Here is a 19,102-nt window from a genome sequence, read left to right as displayed (position 1 = left end):
CACACACACACACACACACACACACACACACACACACACACACACACACACACACACACACACACACACACACACACACACACACACACACACACACACACACACACACACACACACACACACACACACACACACACACACACACACACACACACACACACACACACACACACACACACACACACACAGCTTAATGATCGTGTTTTCATGTCACTCACTGACCCTCCAGACTGTTGATGGTTGGCATTCGGATGCATTTTAAATCTTTTTCAAGTGTCACATTTTATGCATCTTAGTCGCAGTTAAAGAAGTTTGATTTAACATAAAAGAACATAAAAGTCGTGAATGTTCGTCCTCCTCCCTCTCTGTCTTTTTTAGTGAGACTTCATAACTAGAAAAACCAGCGACAGATACTTAAAACTTGTGACTTTTTGGAGACAAAGCAGTTTTTTAGCCTCTTCAGTTCCCCCTTTCCTTTTTTTTCTGGATGTGGTGAGGGGCGTGTGTGGGTTTGATCACAGCTACAAGGCAGGATGGGATTTTATACACCTTCATACTGAAGATTTAATGCATATAGTGAAAGGTAATATTTAAAAGGACGAACGATAACTAACTTGTTGGATGAATTATTCACCGGCTGCATTGCAAACATAAAGGCTGTGGGTGTGGTGTGGGATTGGTGGATGCTGAAACTTGCTGTTGATCCTCTGGAGGTGGAGATATGTGCTTTCATCTGCCCTCTGTATTATATCTGCTCTGCCAGCTCTCCGTGTATGTGCTCCATGTTTACATACAGGAGACGCTGGAAACAGATAAAGCTCTTTGGGGGTGAAAAAAAGGACGCAGAATATCTGGGCTGGCAGGAGCGAATGTCCAAGCTGCCGTTCTGTTAAGCTCACGTGTTAACACTCACGCGGGCCATGAAGTAAACCAGAGTGTGTATAGTTTGACTCATTCTGGCTGCAAATCAAACCGCGGTGCAGACTGAAACAGCTTTGTGAAGGGCATCGGAGCTGCTTCCTCACAGCCAAGCAGCCGCTGGACTGCAATAATATCAGACACGGGATTCAAAGATGAAATGCTGCAAATCCGAAAAAGTCGGGAATATTTGGAAAACATTAACTTTTTCTTAAATTTACTTAGCAAGCATGTTCCTGTGAAGACCAAAGAAATTCTATGTTTTCAACAAATTCATGAGAAGATCATTGAAATATTTCTTTTTGAACTTTCTTCAAAGAAATATTGAAAGGGGTTTTGCATGTTTCTCCATTCGACTAAAGATGTGGTTCCTCCAAAAACCGTGTGAGGCAGGATGGAGCAAAATATGCACTTAGTAATGTCGTTTGTTTAAACAAAAGTGCTGCCGCAGCAGGATAGTGAACATTAATATTGATTTAAAGCGGGGGTCACCAATCCTGGTCCTCGAGGGCCGGTGTCCTGCATGTTTTACATGTTTCGCTGCTTCATTGCACCGTGATAAAAGTTACTGTGTCGTTAAGAGAATTGTGCAGACCTCAATGACAAGCTGATGACGACGATTAATTAGAATCAGGTGTGTTAAAGCAGAGAAAACTCTAATGCAGGACACAGGCCCTCGAGGACCAGGATTGGTGACCCCTGATTTAAAGCGAAAAGAGAAGGAACCTGAACAGAGGTAACGTGAACAACACAGGAAGAACACCAGAGCAGCACAACAAACAGACTAGCAGGGGAGGAGGGAGACACCGACACTAGGCGCTTTTGCGAGTGTTTCCATTAGCAGGAACGGCCCTGTAATGTGGCCTTCAGGAACCTTTACGGAGCCAAAAACTGGCCCTTTAGTCGGAGATGCTGATTGGGTTTTCTAGAAGCAGGAGATTACGTTCAGCCCTCTCACGTGAACTGAAATCATATGACCACAAATCATTTAAAGGAGCTTGAGGCTCCTTTTAAGAAATGAGACTCTCTAGCGCCACCCTTCACCACGACGGCCGTTGGGGGTACTGCAGCCAACAGTGAAGCCGGCACGGGAGAACGGGCAGAACGTGCATGCAGCGTCATGTGACGTCACATCCGCAGCCCAGCGCGGGAAATTCAGGACCGAATTGCAGCACATTTTGCAGCACACAGCCTGTTCAAGGCAAAGGAGAGATACACTAGAGCAGTGATTCTTAACCATAGGGCCGCGGCCCACACTTGGGCCGCGAGCGCCATCTAGTGGGCCGCGAAAAAAAATCAGTTTTGTACGTGTGTGCCGCGGGGGCCGCGGGACTGCATAGGAACTGCCGACCAAATGAGGAGAAGAAGACCCTCAGCTAGTTGTACGTGTAATAGTAAGAGAAATGGTGTGTATTTATAGTGAAAATCCTTCATTTTGCACAGAGTACGTTTAGATCCGCCAGGATCAGGGATCGATTACTTGGGTCTGCGCCCAGAGCGAGCGAGCGCGGCGTGTTCATTCATCCTGATGAGTCCCCGCGGCCGGGGAGGTCGGTGCCGCTCGGGCGGCTCCGTCGTTACTGCTGAAGGATTGTACATGTAGATGTGTGGGCTGGACTGTTGTTCTGGCTCGCAAAAGCGTTTGGAAAGTGACACGGCTGCAGCGCAGCCAGAGAGCTGTGGGCCCTGCCCGTCTCAGCTGATCAGGCTCGGATGAAATCCGACACGCGCAGTCCTGACAACTTATTAATGTAAATAAAACTTAGTAAGTTACTTAGTAAGTAATTAGCTTGACTCTTACAGAGATGAGAAGCTAAATAAAACTAAATATCGTTCCAGGCTCATCAATGAGCACCTTCTCATGAGAACCTGACACCATCCAGCCCAGATTTAAAGTCCTGGCAGGAGAAATTAGAGCTCAGTTCTCTCACTGAACGACAGAAAGTGGGGACATATAAGATTATAAGAGGGGAAGAAAGAAAAACTGCAAAACTGTTCAATTGTTAAGATGTGTTTATATTCATTTATTATAAAAATGTGTTGAGACAATTAACAAAGAAAAGGGGAAATTCAAACTGCTGGTAAAGAAATAAAATAAGATAGCATTTGAAAAATAAAATAAAATCTATTTTATTTTTAAGAGAAAAAAATATGTGTAATTGAAGTTACACATGTTAATGGGCAAATACCGGCATGTACTTTTTTAATATAACAGTCAGATGCAGATGTTGATACAACTATTGAATATATATATATATATATATATATATATATATATATATATATATATATATATATATTCAATATATATATTCAATATATATATATATATATATATATATATATATATATATTTATTGTGATGTTCTGGACCTTCGCTTGAGTACATTTTCTCTAAATGGACCTCTTAAAGTTGAATACCCCTGCTATACAGTGTTAATATTTAACGGGCCCCGGGCCACTCTGTACTGAAAAAATTGGGCCCCAAGGTCAGAAAGGTTAAGAACCCCTGCACTAGAGGGCTCATTCTTTTTGGTTTGGAACGCTTCATCTGACATTATTACTAGAAAACTTAAAATGTATACGGATTTTTTTCATAAATCCTGCCACAATCCGGCCTCAAGCTCCTTTAAGCATTCTGACCAGAGACATTTTTCTACAAGTACATTTGATGCAGTCAGAGATTACATTAAAAAAATAATGGCTAGACCGACACGTCGGTTCAGGTCTTGCTGTCATATTACACCGATATAGAGGTCCGGCGGCGGTTTTCATAATCTTAATCTCAATCGCTATTGCAGCGGCGTATGTTTAAAGAAAACAAAAAAACAAGTAGCATCCTTTGTTGACGTGTTTCTTTTTCTTTTTATTCTTCTGCTGGCCATTTGCGAACTGCAAAAAATGCGCATTACCGCCACCCGGTGGTCGACGGTGCTATTTTCAGTCAAAGGTTCCTGTGTGGCGCTACGCTGTAGTGGAAACGCCACGGCCTGTTAGAAGTTCCTGTCCACCAGATTTACCTCCTCCTAGTGGAAACGTGCCTAAAACACTCGATGCTTAAGTTGGTACCGTTTAAAACAAAGGAATTCAAACCAGTGACTTTCAAAATAAAACAGGAAGTAAACCAAACAAACAGGCGTACAGAAGTAACGAAATTCAGCTGAACAGGACAGAATTTAACCAAACAAGAGAACTGAACAACACTTAAAAGGTGCCGGATTGAGATCCAGAATCAAGACAAATACTATTTTATTATGTAAAGTAACTATAGGGAGTTAAAGCAAAAGAAAGGTACAAACCTAAGCTGGACACCTACAATGTTTTAAGGGTTGTGAGAAGTGTTAACATTTACCAAGTCATCTTCTTTTAGAAAGTTGCAGGCCTGACATGCAAAAATGAACTATTGTCCTGTCGTTCTCTGATTTGGACCTCTACCTGCTACCAGGTGGAGGACGAGTCCACAGGTGAGGCACTAAAGAGAGTTTTACCATTTTTTTATGACCCATCAACAGTTAAAAGCTGAGATTTTTGAACCTCGGAGTTTGAAACCAGGCAACTGGACTTAATTTCTTTTGTTCTTGAAGATGTCTCCCCCTTCTATCCAGACAGCATCGTTAGCTGGAGGGCATCCTCAGGAACAGACGGTGGATGAATGAGTCTCCACTAGCATCTCTATACGCATCAATGCAACCAATCAAAACACAAGAGGACGCAGTAAATTTAAAAAAAGATCAAGTTCTGCTTGTAAGTGAAACATAAATGTTGAACCTGCTACTCTCTGCGTAATGATCTAATTTTCTACGTAATGACTACGTACTGTTCCTGAAGGAGACTGCGGCGAGACGAGCGCACTTCAAGTACAAACATAAAAGATGATAGCGCCGTGCTGGTGTCATTTTTCACTTGTGAAACGACTGATGAGACAGAACTCGGTCATAAACCTAGACGATGGATTGTGAAGCCTTCAGAAAGCTTATCCAAAGAGAGTGATGGTGGTCCTGCTGATGCCAGGCGGCGTCCGTGAATCCCAGGCCGTAAATACATAAGTAGTAAATCTAAAGCCTTTTTAAAGATTAACTCTACAAGCTGTGTTAAGGGTAAAGAAAGAAAGAAAGAAAGAAAGAAAGAAAGAAAGAAAGAAAGAAAGAAAGAAAGAAAGAAAGAAAGAAAGAAAGAAAGAAAGAAAGAAAGAAAGAAAGAAAGAAAGAAAGAAAGAAAGAAAGAAAGAAAGAAAGAAAGAAAGAAAGAAAGAACTCTTTCTCGCCAATTTGCAAGTGATGTTTGTTCTTTGTGGGATAAAAGCATGTGGCGTTTTTACTTCACTGGAGACTTTTTTCGATGCTGGTTTCCTTTTTTTCGTCACAGCAGTGCTGTGTGTTGTTCACGTTTTGAGACTGAAAAACATTACATACACTCGTCCTGCATCTCAGTGAGCTCACAGCTGGAAATCAGGAATCACAGTATCAGTGATGGAGGCTGTTTTACCTGATGCACCCACTCACGTTACACCCCCATTCACTCTGGAAAGCCATTGATTTTCACCTTCCACTTCCATTATTTTCCGAATCAATGACATTCTCCAAACTCAATGCAACGTTTGTCTCCGTTCAGCTTTTCTTTTCTAAACAGCTTTTTGTAACGTTCATGAAACAAGGAAGTGCTCTGACACTGAAATGCAGACGCCGTGGCAGCGGTTTGAAGGATTAACGCTCTGTTAGTCATCAGAGAAGCCGGGAATGAAAAGCTGCTCCACCAATGTGTTGATCAAACCAGCAAACAATAAATCCTGCTGCTGTCTGGACCGGGACACCCTTCCTTACAAAGCTGTCCAGATCTTTCGGCCATTGTGCTTTTTATTTTGACTTTATCTTTGAGCGCATTATAAATTTAATTCAGTGTTCACTTTCAGATGCAAGGTTGAGTTTCCCTTTTCTTGTGCCCGCCGTTTGAGTGAAGGACTACGTGGAGGCTGGTCGTGTTCAGATAAACGGTTGAAACGGATTAAACGCGCGGCGCACCGCTGAGACTATTTGCGTTGCTCACCTACTTCATTTGCATCGAGAGATGATCCTTAGATAAATCCCGTGCAGTTTTAATTACTTCCAGTCTTCATCTTCCCATTACTTAACTGCTTCAGAACCACAACCCCCCCCCCCCCCAATCCCTCATCGAACACACTCCCCCAACAGTGAGGCTTTGATGCATTCTGGGGATTTTGCTGGGGATAAAATGAGTGGCTCAGATCTGGATGCGGTGCGGCGGATCCACCGTACATTTATTCAAATCTAACAGGCTCGCTCAGCACAAATGGATGTGTCAATGTGAGCGCAGACTTCTCTGCAGACTGAGCTGTCAGCCCTGGTTTTAAGTAGTCTCTGTTTATTGTTGTGTTGAACCTGCTGGCTGAATGATTCATGAGGTTTTGATGCCTTTGTGACACGTAGATGACAAAATAAAGTGGTTAAGCCCAGTTATTTTATTTTTTTTGAACAGTTAACTCTGCAGCCCACTACACAAACTTCACAGATCAAAACTTAAACTTTTTCAGTGAATATCACAGGTTATTGTGCACTGGATTTCAACTATATAGCTATTCCTGCCTTTACTTTCATTTGAATACCACTTCTGACTACATGGGGGGATGAATTGCTTTGACCCGATACACCAGACCCTCCCCACTCATTAGCACAGTATTGTCTTGCTCATTTGTCAACGAAGCAGTTCTATATAACCTCATGTGTTCAGTAGTGTCTCAATCCTGGTCCTCGCTAAATCCTCCCTGCCTGGTCAAAAATAAACAACTCTGCATATTTTGTTGAACTAATGGGACAAGAATTGTTCCAATTTGTGCCAAAATCTTCTACTTCTGATAAGAAAATCCGAAAATCCGAAAATCCTATATTGTTAAAAATATTCTCCAGCAAATCCCAACGCACTCTATGGCCTTTTTATTATGGTGTTGGTCCAGGAAGGATCCACTGACTAACAACCCTATGTCACTTGTACCCCTTTTCCACCAAACCAGTTCCAGGGCTGATTTTGGAACCAGGTTTTCTGTTCCCACTGATAAAGAACTGGCTCCGGGCCAGAAAGACCGGTTCCAAGGTAGCACCAACTCTTTGCTGGGCTCGAGGAAAGAACCGCTTAGGTAAGTGGAGGGGGCGGAGTTATTAAGACCAACGGCAGTAGTGAGACTGGGAGACGGAGACATTTTCAAATAAGAATGAATCTGGATGCAGCAAAGCAGCAGTGGAATGAGGAGGAAACAACCCGTCTTTTAGAGATGTGTCCACGGAGGAGCTACGAGGACCAAGTCTGTATTAGAGCAAATACATTGTTGTTGCTTCAACTTTGGTGCCAATGTAAACGTAGCGACTAAACTGAGTTTTGCAGCGACGTAACTGACGTGGCTCCCCTCAGCACCCGAGCTATGGAAAAGCAAACTGGTTCTCAGCTGGTTCCCAAGTTGAACGAGTTGTGAACCAGCACCAGCCCTGGCCCAGAACCAGCCCTGGAACCGGTTTGGTGGAAAAGGGGTATTAGCAGTGGTGGACAGTAAACGGAGTAAATTTACTTGAGTACTGTACTTAAGTACATATCCAGAGGATTTGTACTTTACTTGAGTGTTAGATTTCTTTGGTACTTATTACTCTTACTTGAATACATTCATTCATTCATTCATTCATTCATTCATTCATATTTTTACTTTCACTCGAGTAAATTTCTAGGAAGGCTGAAAAGTACTCGTTACTTTCAGGTCTGCTCTTTTTTCTTCTTCCCTAAAATCCTATTGGACACAAGCTGTTTTTGTCAAAGGAGGAGACCTATCACAGTGCACGCTCTCCACTGGGATGTACGTAAAGCGGAAATACGTCAAGCCTCCTCAAAACGATACCGCCAAAGTAGCCTGCGTTTGTCAAGACAGAGCCGCAACAATGACTACGCCTGCGTCAGGAGAAGAAAGACAATCCGCTGAGTCGTCTGAGTCTGATAATGAGCCGGACTTGGAGCAGGGACTTTAACAAAATCCTTGGCCGTATCTTAACTCAATGTTTGAGTTCGACCGAGTAAAAAATGAGGGCACAGACAAACCACAGACATTTATTTTCAAATGTTTATTGTGTCTGCGGAAGCAGAACTACCTCTCTGCTTTCAACAACTCAACATCGAATTCTCAGAAACAAGAGTTAAAAGATCCTTAAATTAATTTAGAAAAAATATAGTAATTTACTGATGTGGAAAATAAGAAATTTACTCTTACTCTTACTCTTACTTTTACTTAAAGTAAATTTAAAAGCATTTACTTTTGGATACTTAAGTACCTTTAAAAGCAAGTACTTTTCTACTCTTACTCGAGTAATATTTTGACTGAGCTACTTTTACTTGTAAGGGAGTAAATTTTGACCAGTAGTATTTGTACTCTTACTCAAGTACTGGGGTCGAGTACTCTGTCCACCTCTGGGTATTAGTGGCAGTAACGCACCAATTTCACTATTTGCCAACTGTCAATCAAATAAAAGGAAAAAAAAGCAAAAATGAAAAGATCAACATGAAACTCGAAAGAGATACCAATAAGACTGAATAACAATAAATGAAGGAACTATCCCAAGTGAGGGAACCTGTCTAGGCTCCAAAAAGGTTCTCGGTACAGGGCTGTTCCTGGTAATAGACCCTTTAAAACTACCTGGGGCTTATACTAGCTGAAACCTGGCTAACTGGGTAAAGACGTGATGCATAACACAGGCATGAAGGTGATGCTTTCACTATTTGAATCCAATGTCACTGTGCTATCAGGGAAGACAAGAAAACAGGATTGGCCATTTAATGATGTTGAACCTAGGCCTGACAAACTGAAGCAACCTCATATCATATTACTGAGTTTTCACATGATTGGTTTTCCGTTGTTCAAGAGTCAGAAGGCTTGGTTCACACTTCCCTTCTCCATTTTAATGATAATATGCTGGGCAGCTCTTAACCCAGTTTAAATTATTTTAGCAATCCTCCTTTCATGTTTTATGTGATGAAAACAGATCTGAATAGTGTCTTTTCCCACAACCACAGGATGAATCATTATTAAAACCGGCACTACTTTTCCCATTAGAGGCTCTTACTTAATCAGTTTCACCAACAGGTTTGGCTAAGCAGCAAATTCAATAATATTAGACATTTAACAGTCCGTGAGATCTAATAATAAATCTGGTTTTCGTCATGAGTAATTCTCTCAATCCGGAGCGCACAGCAGAGAGAAGATGCAACTCATCGTGTCAGTTTAAGTGACACCTTTTGCCTGCAAAAAGTGAATTAATGCACTGAAAAACAGCCGTCTCTACGCTCGGGAACCTCTTGATCTACGAATTACCCTGGGCTTCCCCGTCTCCGCTGTTAGCGGTCATTACATTCACCTCATCGGAGCAGCAGGCAGGGTTCCTCCCAGCTGCAGAGGGGCAGTGGCGGGCTGCAGGCATGTGTTGGAGGGGGGACATGAGGCTAATTTACATGAATACCAAGTGATGGACACATAGATATACTCATGAGCTATTTAAATATATAAACATTTCCAAATGACACATGCAGATTACAAAGTGGATAAAGCGAATAAACATCCAGCTTCAAAACAAAACTCTTCAAACAAAAAGTCTAAAAACCAAGTAAATCTAGAGCCATTATTGTTAATATCTTCTGAATCGCCACCTTGAGCTTTATGTGTTTTCCTTTACGTGACCGAGTGGCACAAATTAATACTTAAAATGAAAGATGAATACCAAAACTTTGAAAACGACAGAAGAATGATGAAAACTCAAACACAGCATTAAAACGCTTTCGTTACGCAAATAAATGCCATAAGTTATATTTGAATCGAAGCATCTAGCTCCCTTTTGTGACAATATTTGACAAAAATGGACACGTATGACCTGAGGAGAAAATGCACGCAGTAAGACTGTTCACAGTGTTCTCGTGTGAAAGCATTTAGGACATGTTGTAACTGTAGTGGGTTGAATTATTCACATGTAGTCCAGCTCCAAAATAATTAGTCCCGTTCACACCTGATTATGCAGCACGGCCTCGGCCCCTCTTATTTATTCAATCTCCACTCGTGTCCCATATGTTTTTCTGGCAACTATCTGGCATTGCTGAGACTTAAACTTGCATTGTTTTCACTGGAACATTTCATTTCACTCTTGCATTACTTAGGGTAACATTATATTTTGTTGAAATAACCGTTTGTGCACAACTTGGGAGTAGGTCTGTGTTGAAAAATCGATTTTCCGATTCTAAATCGATTCTCATATCAATTCCTAAAAATTTACTTTGTATGTCTGAAGATCGATTATTTTTCATCATTACAACTTTTAGTGTTTTTTTGTTTATGCCCAAAAAAGTATTTTTTTGTTGGACACAAGCATAACTAGTGCCATGTTTTTGCCTTTAAAGGCCTTTGCCTTACCTTTGCCTGTTTAAAGGTATGAAAACATTAAAGTTTTCAGTTATAATTGCATAAATTCGCTATATTTCATTACTTTATATACTGTCTTGGAGTTACATTTGTAGAAATTGCTAAAAACCAAATTCTCAAAAATTAAAAACCGAAATAGACCGAAAATGGAAAAAATTTAAACGGAACGTGGGAAAAATTTAAACTGATTTCATACGTCCTCTGTTTGCTGCCCTGGATCTGTTTGGTAATTCTGCAGTTATATCAACATTCTGGGAGGTGATTGGTCCTTACAGCATCATTAGCTGCCAATACTTGCTGTTGAATCTCAATATAATACTAGTAGTAATACGTTGGATAACTACAGTCATGAACTACAATTCATTAATAACACTAATCAACCCAAATCAATATCGGAATCGGGTCGAATCAAATCTTGATAATCGATTCTGAATCTTAAGAATCGGAATGGAATCGATTCTTGACATTTGAATCGACCCCCAGCCCTACTTGTAAGTGGTTTCTGATCAACTGTAGGAGGAAATATGAGGAAAAAAATAACTGAACACAGCTGCAGCAGATCTCTTATTACTTTATTCCTCAATTTAATACCATACTGAGAACTGAGGACAAAAAGACCAGCAACTTACATGCTACAAATGTCATTAAATGTTATTAAGCTTTGAATCCAAGCAGCTAGGGTGAGCTACTTCAGCTTAATAGTTCACCAGGGCGAGTCAGACTCCACTTTGGGATTGTCTAAGGCTAACTCTGAGCTGAATGAACTTGAATATTATCATATAAATATGGAGTTTGGAGATTCCTTAATTTAAAAGGGCTATTGTGTAAATTTGAAAATACAAAAATTCAAACTTGGCGCCCGCCTCCCCCTCACAGCCAAATTACCCCACATTGGATGGACCTCCAGAGTGGGATGTAGTCACTTAAGCTTTTGTCTTTCATCTGTGTTACATAAAACATCCTGTGAATGCAAAAAACATCAATGGAAATGTTCAAATGGTGTCTTTCTTCACAACCAGGAATTTGAAGTTTAAAGTTACACATGAAAATATTTTGAAACTACAGAAAAATTCTGTTATATCTCTCATTTTACTCTTTTCTACTTTACCTTTCCTGACGTGAAATGCATTCTGGGATACTTTGCCATCATCGGTACCGAAGTTGCTTTCTTCAATGAAAATTATGACTAAATATCGTCGTCAACGAACCTTTATCACCTGAGGAAAACAATACGAGACGCAACGAAAATGCTGGTCATGTGACAATATCGATAATTACATATATAATGCAATATCGTAGACGAATAAAAACGAGACTAAAACGTAGATTACAAAATAAAAATTCTGCTAAAATGTGTCTTCATTTTCGTTGACCAAAACAAGACTAAATGTTCTACCAAATATCCTTAATCTCCATGTTTTCAGTAGTTTTCTCTGGTTTAGTTCTGCTGCTAGGTGACGTCACGTCCTCAATCCCAGTCGCGGCCCGCAGGGAATTAGATCCAGAAGATGCAGCTGCAGAGTTAGAGGCTGATGCCATTAACGCAGAGCTCTAGGTTCACGTCAATTAAAAACAAAGTTACATAGAGAAACGCTGGGATCCTCTCTGGGGCTGGGAGAAGAAGAAGAGACCATCTTTGGATACACTTTAGACGTGGAAAAGAAAACCCAATGTGTCGTGGAAAAAGAAAAAGATGGGGAGAAATGCGGAAAAATAGATATGTTGTAAACTGGAATTAGAGTCTTCTGTATCTGGAATGAATGTATTCTTGAGTCTATAAGGTAACAATAAAATAATAATAAGATAACCTTGTTTGAATTGTAAAATGGGTTTAGTTAAATACAATCTTTGAATAAAACTAGACTAAAATGGACAATTCTGACTAAAATAAGACTAAAATGCTCAGACTTTTAGTCGACTGAAACTTAACACGACTAAAAGGAGAATGAACGTGACTAAAATTAATAAAAACTAAAATGATAGCTTGACCCAAAGACTAGACTAAAACTAAAATTGAAACAAAAACAACACTAATCGGTACAAGGAAAGAAAACAGCGGAGGACTTGGAGTGTAGTTGTCTGGATGCAGACTTTGGTCTCCCCGGTGGCCTGGGATTGCCCTGGTGCCATCACAGAGGAGTTGGAGGAGGCGGCTGGAAAAGGGAGGTCTGGGTCTCGGTACTTCGGCTGCTCTCGCCACAACACACACGGGTGGATAGAGGGCTATTCACGTGGCAAATCTCACATCCATGTGCTAGATTGGTCTGGCTTCGACCCGCTTTCCAGCCAAAGGCTGAAACCCAAGAACATCTTCAACAAAATAAGAAAAACAGCCGAGGGGATTTTTCTCAGCAGAAAAACACACCACTGACCTTCCACTAGGTCCTGAGTTGTTGTTTTTGGTACCAATCTTTTTTAAAGAGTATCCTGCATTTCCAGACCAACAACATCCAACCTATTATAGCCTATTACAACATATTTAAGTTGTAACTGTAAATGTAAATGTAAAGTCGGCTGTTTCATTCATGAATAATCCGCTGTTTGTTGATCAACACATGAAATAAACCTCTAGGATACGCTCTCCCTACTATTGGAACAAAGAAGCCAGGCAGCAACGCCATGATCTAATCCTCCTTCAGGAGGAACGCATGTGAGGATGCAAGTTTGCAAAAAACAGATCGATGAGAACTTTTGTGTTTTTAAACGAAGTAGAACAAGAGAATTCATGGATTTTGTTCAAGCTGAGATCGGTTGCTGCTGGAACTTGTTTGTTTGTCGATACTGCAGACATGTTCAGATGCATCAACTATTGACAAGGAGACATTAAAAAAAAACGGTATAATACAAATTAGTGGGCATGAGCCTCTGCTGCCGTCAGGGATGACGTGAGAGAAAAACACAGATTTTTGCAGCATATTTTTTGAATTATGTCCCCAACAATAGAGTATTGCTACTATTTTTCCATTTCAATTCCTCCTCCTGTCTCGGTGGATGAACAAGCTGCTCAGACCTTGGAAACTGGACGCTGCCTCTGTTCACTGAGCATCCTCCTGCACATCAGCTACAGATAAGACCGGCCTGTACGCCATATATAAAACCAGAAAACAGGACATAAATCCATTATATTTCATTCATCCCCCCACCGTGGGAGGTTGGTTCTACCTTTTTATTCATCGTTCCTTGCACGGCTCTGCGGTACAGTACCTGATCCACACTTGTCTAAAGCATTTATAGCAACTGAGCAAGTATGAAACACAGAGAAAGTCTCCTTCCAACGCTCCTTGAGATTCGGCGAAAGAACGTGCCTTCTTCCTCTCTCCCGTTTTCAACGACATTTTCACATCGTTGCAGTCTGCTCCAATTTACAATCCCATTAAAATCCTGCTAACAGAACAACAAATCCTGGCATTTGAAAGCTGGCAGCCGAGAGAATAGATGGTATTTTTCTCCTGATAAGTAATCGTAATTAATGACGCAGGTTGTGTCGGCACCTTCTTTAACAAGGAAGTGGTTTTACACGCAGGGAATACTGATTATATTTTGGTAAATTTACTTTTTTAGTAGCGTCGACCACATCCACGCACCTATTCATGCAGCGGCCTCTCAGTCTGCGGGGATCTACAGGTATTTTTGTCCTTCTCAGTTCCCAAGGAACCCTTTGGCACATGGACGACGGTTCCAGGAACCGAACCACCGGCTTCCAGGTCGGCAGGTGGCAGCTTCACCTCCCGAGCCACCGTACGCAATTGAAATGACCCAAGCCACAACCTCTCACACCTCCTGGAAGGCTGAAGATGATCCGTGAACATTCGGAGTAACAAAGAACGAGGCCTGCAGCCTCTGCTCTCCGTCATCAGCTCGGTTCCTTCCTGCACAGGATCCATTACAGCTCCCACAAAGAAAACCAAGCAGCCCAACGCCTCACACCATGAACCTTAAGAAGACTAGAGAGGACCACAATGTTTCAAATCAATTAATTGAACAATTGAGAGTGGAAAGGAAGTTTCCACGGTTGTACTCTGTCACATGTCGAGGGTACAGCCCTCGGTAGACCATCCAGTAATGATGTTCGATACCATCAATTTCCTTTCCGATCCGATATTGAGTAAATTTCAGGCTGGTATTGAAGATACCGATACATTGTGCAAATACTGTCAGGGTTTGACACTTCCTGTTTTATTTTGAAGCCCGTGTCTTTGTGTTTAAGTTCTGCTTTGACCTTCCTGTTCCCCATCTGCCCTGATTGTCTGCACCTGTGTCTCGTTAACCCTTGTGTATATCTGGTCTTGTCTTTCCCTTGCTCGCTGCTGGTCCGTACTGTTTCCTCCCTCCGTGTTTTCCGAGTTTAAGTTTTGGAGTTTTTCATGTTCCAGGTTTTTGGTTCTTGTTTGAGCTCTGGTTTTTTTGTATCCTGCTCAGCAGGGCTGTTTGTTAATAAATCATTGTTTTTGAGAACTCCTGCCTCCGGCTCTCCTACATCTGGGTCTGACAACAACCAGTCCACAACAAATACACCTAATGAGCCTGATAAATCTAAAACAAATTGTGTATTTTAGATAGGTTAAGAATATGAGACATCAGTGTCCCTTATTTAATTTAAAGTCAGAAGTATACTGAGGTAGCGGCCTCATTAACAATACAGTCGAGCTAATACAACAACAGAAAAAACAGTTTGAAAAAGGTGTTTCCATCACTAAAAAAGATCCGAAGTAAAATAATAAAACCATTAAAACAAATAAAATAACAAAAATAAGAACTAGTATAAAAATGAAAAAAGAGTAGGTCCTACCAGCAGCGTGTCATTTTAGTTACTTTCCACCGTATTCCTGTTAACGATATACATTACCACAAATGACTGAAGCATCAAAAGTATCGATACTTTAGTTTGAGAATCGATTTTATAGCATATAGATCTGGTATTGGAAGTATCGATATTTCAGTATTGATCCGCACATCACTACCATCCAGGCCTCTTTTCCATCCGCTGAGCTCACAGACCCGCCTGGGCCACATCAGCGAGCCTTCGGCCGTCGCCTGCCAACACGTTACCTCTGACCACCAGCGGATAGCGTTTACACCAAACTACACAGACCTCCTCGGGGAGCCGAGGGTAGAAACCTAAACCGAACAAGGGCAAGCGACTCAGCTTGATATCTGTGTCTGTATTAGGCCTGTGTTGAAAAGATCGATTTTCCGATTCTAAATCGATTCTCATATTAATTCCTAAATCGATTCATATGTCTTAAGATCTTTTTTTTTCATCATTACATTACAACTTTGGCCAATTTTTTTTTGTTTATGCCCAAAAAAGGACACGAGCATAACTAGTGCCATGTTTTTGACTTTAAAAGGTATTGTGACATGAAAAACAAATTTTTCTTGATTTTTTGTGTTTTGTTGGGTGTCTTGACATCAATTACACCCAAAAAACAACGAACTTTTAACATTCAGTGTATTGTGTGCTTTCTGGGATTTTCCGCATAACTATGCAAAAACGGCGCATCTGGTTTGCTGGCGGGTCGTGACGTCTCGACCCGCTAAATCACCGCCCCCTCCACCCAGCTCCCTGTCTCCTCTCCTCTCCAGCGCACCATAAAGGCTGATTTATGGTTCCGCGTTACAACGACGCAGAGCCTACGGCGTAGGGTTGCGACGCGCACCGTACGCTGAACCCTACGGCGTAGGCTCTGCGTCGATTTAACGCGGAACCATAAATCAGGCTTAACACGGAGCTGTTTAGAGCCTCTTCTGTTCTCATCACCGGAGGACAACTGCTAAGAAGACCCGCGGCCACTGACTGGACTTAAGATAAGGGGACACTGCTGCTTGCATGCCTTTATTTTTGTGATTGTTTGCTGTGGACTGTCTGCTTCGCCCTGCTGCTTTTTCGTGCATGCTTGCTTCGCCTGTCGCTCCCGGCTTAACTCTCCGACGCCGCTGTTAGAAGTCCGTGACCAGAGGACTCGACTTCCAGTCGAGTCCTCTGGTCACGGACTTCATCCCCGGGCTGTAGTCGCCCTGTTTGGGCTGTGTGTGTGGGTGTTTGTGGTTCGGTGTGCGCGCGTGTGTGTGGAGACGGCAGAAGTGTGTAGCAGTTGGGTTGGAGGAGGTTGGGAGGAGGAGCGGGGCAATGATTGACAGGAAAGGGGGAAAAGGACGCGTTTTTCACGGCGCAAAAAAACACCGTCATAAAAAGCCAGGCATCGAGTACTGGAGTGAAGTTTTTCTTGTTACACCTTTTTAGACACATTTGAGGGATGTTGGCCAAGACTTTTAATAGTGTTAAAAGCATGTTAAAAATGATGTCACAATACCTTTAAAGGTATGAAAACATTAAGGTTTTCAGTTATAATGGCATAAATTGTCTATATTTCATTACTTTATATACTGTCTCGGGGTTACATTTGCAATGCTAAAATGCTAAAAACCAGATTCTCATAAATGGGAAAAAATGAAACCGATTTCATACGGCCTCTGTTTGCTGCCCTGGATATTTTTTGGTAATTCTGACCCACACAATGTTTCTGAAAGCAGTTTTATCAGCATTCTGGGAGGTGATTGGTCCTTACAGCATCATTAGCTGCCAATACTTGCTGTTAAATCTCAATATAATACTAGTATTAATATGTTGCATAACTACACAGTCATATAATTCATGCAGCAGCCAAAAAAACAGTTTTAATAACACTAACCCAAATCAATATCGGAATCAAATCCAATCGGATCAAATCAAAACATGATAATCGATTCTGAATCTTAAGAATCTGAATCGAATCGATTCTTGACATTTGAATCGATCCCCAGCCCTAGTCTGTATATGTCCATCTGGAGTGCCCTCGAGCAAACGTGCCATTTGTTTGGGGTGACAAGAACCTGTTTTTGTTGAGAGGAGGCTGACTGGGAGGAACAGAGCGAGCAGACAGAGAGGGCAGGTCATCTGTGACGGACGGAGGGGGAATTCAAGAGATAAAAGTGGGATAATAGCTGGAGGATGCCTAAGAGAGAACGGCCAAACTGAGATGTCACACCCACAATTCATCCTTATTAACGAACACCAAGCGGCTCCGGCGGTCGGGAGGCTCGGCGTTGTCGCCCCGGATTATCCTCATCACTGATACGTGATGCCACTGCCTCTTCAATCTGCTGATTACTTCACTGTTAAAACCTCTGAAAACAGAAAAAAGCACCTCAAGTTTGAGGAAAGACGCCATCAGAATCCTCTCATCGGGCATTTTTGTTTTTAAATTCTGCTTTTTATCGTGTTTAAATTGCTTTGGTGTTTTTTTCACCTAAAAACATCTAACGGTTGGGTCTATTGATAAAATGATCACCATACCAGTTTAATAATTGTTAATCTGGCTAGTTTTGAATGAAATAATCCCAGATTTCAGGCAGGTACATGCTTAAAGTTTCTACCCATCATTTTAAAACTCAAACTTCCACTTAAAAGCTTACTGAAATATTTAAAACTTTCGAATTATTCAAAAAGGAACAATCCAGGCTTTAAATCAACCCAGGTCAGTTATTAGACGATAAAAACTATAGGCTTTTGTTGGGGACTAGTGAATTTAAATAATTAAGAGTTAAAATAAGTTAAGTGTCTTCAGCAAAAAGGCCATTGATGTTAAATGAGCTAAATAAATTGTTATTTTAAGCCTCTGAAAAGACTCAAAGCATCATTCCACTTAGTCGACAGCGTTGATAAGGAGATCAGTTTAACTTTGCTGTATTTAGAAAGTAAACAGATGATTCCAGCTCTGTCCTCATGGACAGAAGTTCAGATGACTGGTTTGTCTGTGGGGTTACGAAGCAGACTTTTACTCCGTTTCCAACATTAATTGTAATTTTTCTGCCAAAACTGATTCCAGTCCAACTGAAAAATACCTTGAATCGTGTAGTTTTGGGTCCGAAACAAAAGGTCTTATCATCTTTTAATGGACCAAAAGGTTGTATCTCCTGAATACATCTTTCAGATAAACATCTGTCTTTAATTAGCCTGTAACGGTCCTGCCATGTCTCTGGAGGCGCAAAACAAAACTTTGGGTGGCTGAATAAAGAGTTACATAACAACATGTCTATAAAAAATAATATATTTAGTGAATATGAATGAAGTTCTGAGGGAAAAATAATAAATACTCCTCTTTAGATGGAAATGTGGGGAATGGCAATTTAAATATGTCAGTTTGGACTTTAATTAAAATGTTCCCATCGTTTTCCAACACAATAAAACCTGATTTACTCTTTCAATACAGGGAAAATAAGATGATAGACTGATTCGTGTTTGCATTTATTACTGCGCCGTGACTGGAGATCACGGCAGATAATGAATCCCTCACAGTTTCCCAGCCTGTCAGGTTATTAATGACAACGTCCGTGGAAAAACACGCAGAAAGCAACTCACCACGAGAGCGCACGTCCACAGACACGAGGTGACAATCAGGAAACTTTTCATGTTCAGTCCTCAGATGTTTCACAGGAGAAAGTCTCACTCAGAGTGTTTCATCTCGGTGAAGAGAGTCTGGAATAAGATTTAAATCCCGTGGACGGCGGGGCGGAGCCAGAGGCAGCGGAGGCGGCGCTTCCGCGGAGCCGAGTCTCATTATCCACAGCTGGCTCACGACCTGAGCCGGTTCCTGTGGGGACTTTCACAGTAAAAAACCCACAGGGGAGGGATTTTATTACTAAAGGGGACCTATTATGGCACCTAATACCTATTTTAAACAGGCCTTG

General features: G+C 41.4%; 1 protein-coding gene across 1 annotated transcript in view; it reads right to left on the bottom strand.

Moving 5' to 3' along the window:
* The window catches only part of LOC133451902 (vasoactive intestinal polypeptide receptor 2-like), a 135,672-nt gene extending 116,800 nt beyond the window's left edge, over positions 1-18,872 (bottom strand). The window contains exon 1 of the mRNA XM_061731056.1: positions 18,774-18,872. Within this exon, the coding sequence (XP_061587040.1) occupies positions 18,774-18,824 (51 nt within the window). The 5' untranslated portion in view covers positions 18,825-18,872. The remainder of the gene's footprint in view (positions 1-18,773) is intronic.
* Positions 18,873-19,102: the final 230 nt, after the last annotated feature.

The sequence above is a fragment of the Cololabis saira genome, chromosome 10 (assembly GCF_033807715.1).
Source record: "Cololabis saira isolate AMF1-May2022 chromosome 10, fColSai1.1, whole genome shotgun sequence".
NCBI classification, from domain to species: Eukaryota; Metazoa; Chordata; class Actinopteri; order Beloniformes; family Belonidae; genus Cololabis; species Cololabis saira.
This window is presented reverse-complemented; position numbering and strand designations above follow the sequence as displayed.